The sequence below is a fragment of the Mandrillus leucophaeus genome, unplaced genomic scaffold, assembly GCF_000951045.1.
Source record: "Mandrillus leucophaeus isolate KB7577 unplaced genomic scaffold, Mleu.le_1.0 Scaffold426, whole genome shotgun sequence".
In the NCBI taxonomy this organism is placed as follows: Eukaryota; Metazoa; Chordata; class Mammalia; order Primates; family Cercopithecidae; genus Mandrillus; species Mandrillus leucophaeus.
In genome coordinates, this window is record NW_012104543.1 from 1,227,420 (window position 1) to 1,233,994 (window position 6,575).

Consider the following 6,575-nt stretch of genomic DNA (forward strand, 5'->3'; position numbering starts at 1 on the left):
TCTCTCTCTCTCTCTCTCTCTCAACATTTGCTGAACCTCTAGGTGTGTTTAGACCTGGAGAATAAGAAATGCACAACCCAGAGCGGGGAGAGTATGTTTCAAGGACACTGGTCGCAGAGGACAGTGGTAGCGTTCTTCAGGTGTGTGGAGGAGGGGAGAGGGGAAGGTGGCAGGTCTTATCCAGCCAGCTCTCACGGGACATCTTTGAAAGGGCAATTTAGAAGTGAGTCTTCTTATTTCATGACCAGGCCCTTGAAGGGGAGCAGGACACTTCTAGGGGAAGAGATAGCACGTGCAAAAGCCTGGAGACCTGAAATGACTGAAGACGTGGGTCAGGAGGCAGGAGATAAGGTTGGGAGGGCAGTTCTTGGAGTAACTTGAGGCCTAGCCTCAGGTAATTTGGACTTGATTCTGCAGACAAAGGTGGAACATGATCGGCTGTGATCATGTGCCTGAAGCATCCCTGACTCAGCTTGGGATCAGGGAGAAGAGTGTGGGTGTGGCAGGAGATGCCATCTCCAACCCAGCCTTTCTCAAAGTGCACCAGATGGAGCAGAGTCGCTGGAGGACTTCTTAAACCCAGAATCTCTAAGCCGCAGCCCAGGTACACTGACTCCAAATTTTGAACATGCACCCTCCAAGGGTGATTCCAGGGTACCCCTTCTGGGGTCCTTGCCATCCTTACAGATGAGGTCAAGCTCCATTGCAACCTTGGACATCCATTTGCTCAGTGCTGTATGAACGGGAAGTGGGCCCATGCCTGGCTTCTAGGTGACAGGAACTACGCAGGATGGCCCTCAGAACAAGGCCCTTCTGTTCGGGGATCAGGTGTGTCTCAAAGTGTCCTGAGTTGCAGATTGCATATGGGTCCTGTCCAAGGTTAGGGGGCCAGCCACCCAGTATCCTGGATCCATAAACCAAGGTACCTTCCTCAAGACAATTCCCCAACACACACATATTGAGATGTGTCCGTTTCATTTCCTCCCTAACCTGGGGAAAGGGAAGTGAGAGACAGGCTGCAGGCTCCATAAACCAAGGTACCTTCCTCGAGACAACCCCCCAACACACACGTACTGAGATGTGTCCATTTCATTTCCTCCCTAACCTGGGGAAAGGGAGAAGTGAGAGCCCCCAAGGTGGCTGAGATGCTGGACTCTCATCCTGAAAACAATCGCTGCCGTGTGTCATCAGGCACAGGGGCTGAGAGCTTTATGTGCATTTAGTCAGGACAGCTGCCCCAAGGAGTGAGTGTCATTAGCCCCCTTTTATAGACAGGCTCAGGCCAACAGTTAACTCACTTCCAAGGCCGCTCAGCCTCACCTGTCAAATGAGCACAGTATACCCGACCTTGCTGGGGAGTGGTGGGGATGGCAGTGGATGAGCTGCAGCCTTGTCTTCAGACTCTGCAAGGGGGTGTGGGGTTGCAGCCCAGTTGGGAGTGGTGGCTGAGAACATGAGGACTTGATTTGAAATGCCTTTGGCATTGCAAACGTGTAGTTCTCACCTGGACTATATGGTTTTTTTGTTTGTTTGTGTTTTGTTTTGTTTTTGAGACAGAGGCTCGCTCTGTCAGCCAGGCTGGAGTGCAATGGTGCGATCTTGGCTCACTGCAACCTCTGCCTCCTGAGTTCAAGTGATTCTACTGCCTCAGCCTCCCGAGTAGCTGGGATTACAGGCACGCACCACCATGTGCAGCTAATTTTTGTATTTTTGATAGAGATGGGGTTTCACCATGTTGGCCAGGTTGTTCTCCAGCTCCTGAGCTCAAGTGATCCAACTGCCTCGGCCTCCCAAACTGCTGGGATTACAGGTGTGAGCCAGTGCGCCCGGCCACACCTGGACTCTATGCTAATTTGAAGTGGTCTTTCAGGGGCCGGAGATGGGGCATCAGGTGAAGGCTTCTAACATCAGCTGTGCTGATGGTCCCCCAGGTGGGCCACGAAGACACAAGGAAGAGGCTTTCAGCCTCCCTGCCTGTGCCAGGCCCTGGAGGTAGTCCAGTGACCCGTGGCGCCCTTACCTTCAGGTCTAGGGCCTCTGCCCATAGCGAGTCACATTAGGGCTGAGGGTCTGCGGCTTCCTGAGAGGAGGTGCTGACTCACTTCCTTTCCCTCCTGGTGCTCCCTGGTCTCTGTCCTCAGCAGTTCCGTGGGGCCAGCCAGGGACTAGCTGGGGAGTCCAGGCCTCCTGACACAAGTGGGAATGAAGGCAGCTAGAGACAGCCGCCGCCTGCGTGAGGAAATCCCCTCTGAGCACAGGGAGAAGAGGGGAAGCCCACGTTGTGGCTGTGCTGTCCTGCCAGACCGCAGAGGCTTCTCTCTCTCTCTCTTTCCCTCTCTCTCTCTCTCTTTCTTTCTGCGTCTGCTTGCTAGGCAGCCACAAAAGGCTTCTGCTTCGGTGGTGACAGATGCACCTGAGGCGGGCGGTGTGGCAGGTGGCCGTGAGCAGGGGTGTTGGTCTGAGTCTTGGGTTTGACTCTGTAGCTTCCTGGCTGGGTGGCCTTGGCACATCACTTCCGCACTCTGGCTCAGGCTCCTTGTGGATATCAGTGGTCCCCACTTCATAATTGCTGTGAAGATGAAACATGAATGCATGCAGGAGGCTTGGCTCACTGGTCCGAGCTGTGGTGACGATCGCTGATAGAGATGGCCCAGCCGAGCCTCACTTTCCCTCCCTCCTCTAACGTGTCACGCAGGCAATGACTGCCCTACGCACTGTCCAGGGTGCCCGGGTACCGGGAGAGGCCTGCCCTGCCCACCTCTGTGATCAGCCATATTCTGGCTTTCTCAGTGTGACAGTGAGGAGGTGGCTGTGGACTCCCTGCTGGTAGGCGTCCGCCACGCTCTGTGAGCTCCTGGGAGAATACAGGCTGCAGTGTCCCAAACTTGAGTCCTTGTCACTCAGGCAAACCCGGGGATCTCTTGCTCCTCTTCTCCACTTGCCTCATCTGTGTGGGGCAACCTGCTTTATGGTTTGTGTGTGTGTGTGTGTGTGTTTTTCTTTTAAGACAGAGTCCGGCTCTGTCGCCCGGGCTGGAGTGCAGTGGCACGATCATGGCTTGCTGTGCACCCTCCACCTCCTGGGCTCAAGCGATTCCTCCACCTTAGCCTCCTGAGTAGCTAGCTGGGACTACAAGCGTGTGCCTCCACACCTGGCTAATTTTTGAATATTGTTGTAGAGACAGCGTTGCCCAGGCTGTTCTCGAACTCCTGGGCTGAAGTGATCTTTCCCACCTCAGACTCCTAGAGTGCTGGCGCAGTGCCTAGCCCTTATCTTTTGTTATTGTTGTTTCGACACAGGGTCTTGCTCTGTCATCCAGGTTGGAGTACATTGGTGAGATCGTGGCTCTCTATAGCGTCTACCTCCTAGGCTCAAGTGATCTCCCACCTCAGCCTCATGAGTAGCTAGGACCTGAGGCGCACACCACCACCTTGTTTGGCTAATTTTTGGGTTTTTTTTGTTTTTTGTTTTTTTTTAGAGATAGGGTCTTGTTATGTTGCCCAGACTGCCAGGCTGGTCTCCGTCTCCTGGGCTCAAGCTGTCCACCCGCCTTGGTCTCCCAAAGTGTGGGGATTACAGGCATGAGCCATCGCTCCTGGCTACAACCTGCTGTAAATTAGATGAACTTGATGGGCCTGGCCTCAGCAGATCCTTACAGAGTAATTTACAATAACAACAATAAATTAGGACCAACCTAAGCGTTCAAGAGTCATAGGAAAAGATAACATGGAGGGCTCCGTTCATCACACTGTGTATGAACTCACTGAACCCACACAACAGCCGTATGTGGGAGGAGCGCTGTGAGGACCCCAGTTACAGATGAGAGGGCTGAGGCACAGAAACGCTGAGTCTTTGCCCAAAGTCCAGCATGAATGCGTGGTGAAGCAGGGGTTTGAACACGCCCGTCCCTTCTGCACATCCAGCGCGCTGCCTGCACGCGTCTGTAGCTGGCATGTGTTTGCTGTGATCTGTGTACCTGGGGGCTGATCGGGTCCTGGTGGGTGAGGATTATGTCTCTGCCCTTCTCTGGTTCCGGGCGAGGCACCCGGTGAAAAGGCTGGGATGAGCTTTGTTTGGGATGACCATGAATAGGACCTGGACCTCCCAGTGCTGAAACCCTCCTCTCTTCCTCCCTGTAGAACCCTTGCCGGCCTCGGAACACCAGCGCCCTCCCTCCCGTGCAGACCCGCCTGGCCGGGGGCCCCTCCTCCACAGCCATGGTCTGGAAGAAACTGGGCTCCCACAACTTCTCCAGCTGCCCTAATGGCTCCATCCAGTGGATATGGGATGTGCTGGGTGAATGTGCCCAGGACGGCTGGGATGAGGCCAGTGTGGGCCTGGGCTTGATCTCCATTCTCTGCTTTGCTGCGTCTACCTTCCCGTGAGTAGTGTCTGGGTGGCAGGACCAGGGCAGGGCTGTGGGGTTGGGGCAGTGGCTCCAGCTACTGCTCAGAGAGGGCGTGCCTGGTGGGCCACAGGCCTCTCCAGACTGGAGGCTGGGTGTGCTCCCTTGATTTCCTACCCACCCAGGAGGGACCTGCACTGGTCCCTCCCACAGGCCAGACCTTGTGCTGGGCGATGCTGATGCAGAGATCATCACCTTTGCAACAGTTTATTGAGCGCCCGCCACATACCTGGCTTGCTTCTAAGCACTTGCCATATTTCCACCTCATTTAATCCTCACAACAACCTTGTGAAATAGGGGCAGTTACCATCCATCTATTTTACAGACGAGGGATCCAAAACCCAGAGAAGTTAAGCAATTTGCTTTAGGTGGCACAGCTGGTCAGAGATGGGGCGGGAGAGTGGGAGGGCTGGAACGCATCAAACACAGCCTCTGTCCTCCAGGCTTTGACGGTCAGGTGGTGGAGATAGCAGCAGTGAACACAACATTGCGTGGCCGCTGCTGTGATTGGGGAGCGAGGACACGATGCACAGGGGTCAAGAGCGTCCTGACCTGGGCGTGTCACCTCACTGCTCTGAGCCTCAGTTTCCTTGCTTGTGTCATGGAAATATTGTTACCTAACTGAGACAACTGCTATGAAGATGGCATGTGGGTGTGTAGGGAGAGCTGCCCACTCAGGATCTTCACACAATGTTTGCACAAGCCTGAAAGCTGTCAGTGGTGACACTGCTATTATTACGTGAAGCACAGAAAAGGGACACCCACCCCGATCTGCAGAGGTGGAAGAAGATTACAGTCAGGAAGGACCTGGAGGCCAGGCACAGTGGCTCACGCCTGTAATCCTAGCACTTTGGGAGGCTGAGGCAGGAGGATCACTTGAGGTCGGAAGTTCAAGACCAGCCTGGCCAACATAGTGAGACCCTATCTCTACCAAAAAAATTAAATTAAAATTAAAAAAAAGAAGGGAGCTGGAGGTGTTGGCATCTAGGCTAAAAGCCGAGGATAGGACAGCATTGAGGGGTGAGAGCCAGGGGCTGGGTGTGGAAGAGCAGTTCAGGCAGAGGAAGCAACAGATGTACAGAGAAGGGGCAGCTGCGTTTATATGGCGGACAGAGTGTGTGGGGGTCAGGGCACGGAGAGGTGAGGTCACAGGAGTCATCATAGGCCCTATGGCCTAAGGGGCATGCTGTACTGTTAAGAAATGTGCTCTTTATCCTAAGGGATAAAGCCAAGGGTTTGATCAGGGGCTTGACATTGTTTTCACAGCTTTATTGGGAGAGAATTCACATTTCATGCAATTAACCCATTCATTGTACAAGTTATTTTAGTATAGCCACAGAGTTGTGTAACTGGCACCACAACTAATTTTAGAACATTTTCGTTAGCCCGAATGGAAAGCCATGCCCATCAGCAGTCATTCTTCATTCCTCCCGGACCCTCTCAGTCCCTGCCAGCCACTAGTCTACTTTCTGTCTCTGTCGATTTGCCTCTTCTGGACATTTCATCGTTCGTATAAATGGAATCACATAAGACCTTTTATGATTGGCTTCTTTTTTTTTTTTTTTTTTTTTGAGACCGAGTCTCACTCTGTCACCCAGGCTGGAGTGCAGTGGCAGGATCTCGGCTCCGCCTCCTGGGTCCACGCCATTCTCCTGCCTCGGCCTCCCGAGTAGCTGGGACTGCAGGCGCCCGCCACCTCGCCCAGCTAGTTTTTTGTATTTTTTAGTAGAGATTCACTGTGTTAGCCAGGATGGTCTCAATCTCCTGACCTCGTGATCCGCCCGTCTCGGCCTCCCAAAGTGCTGGGATTACAGGCTTGAGCCACCGGGCCCGGCCTATGATTGGCTTCTTTCACTTAACATAATGTCTTCAAGATTCATCCGTGTCATAGAATGTATCAAAGCAGTACTTCAGTCCTTTTTGTGGCGGATACTGTTTTACTCTGTGTATGCCACATTTTCTTACCCATTCACCCATTGATGGATATTGGGTTGTTTCTACTTTGTAGCTATTACGATTAATGTTGCTATGCACATTCATGTATTTTTGTTTTGTTTTGTTTTGAGACGGAGTCTCCCTCTGTTGCCCAGGCTGCAGTGCAGTGGCCAGATCTCAGCTCACTGCAAGCTCCGCCTCCCAGGTTTATGCCATTCTCCTGCCTCAGCCTCCC

The 6,575-nt window shown here is 53.2% G+C and overlaps 1 protein-coding gene across 4 annotated transcripts in view; it reads left to right on the forward strand.

The window, feature by feature from the left end:
• PQLC2 (PQ loop repeat containing 2) overlaps positions 1-6,575 on the forward strand; it is a 21,071-nt gene that overhangs the window by 2,404 nt on the left and 12,092 nt on the right. For 2 of the 4 annotated variants that reach the window (XM_011993129.1, XM_011993130.1), the window contains one exon: positions 4,140-4,381. The exons of the other annotated variants lie outside the window; for them this stretch is intronic. In XM_011993129.1, coding sequence (XP_011848519.1) covers positions 4,218-4,381 — 164 coding nt within the window. In that variant the 5' untranslated portion in view covers positions 4,140-4,217. The remainder of the gene's footprint in view (positions 1-4,139; positions 4,382-6,575) is intronic. 4 annotated transcript variants of the gene reach the window in all.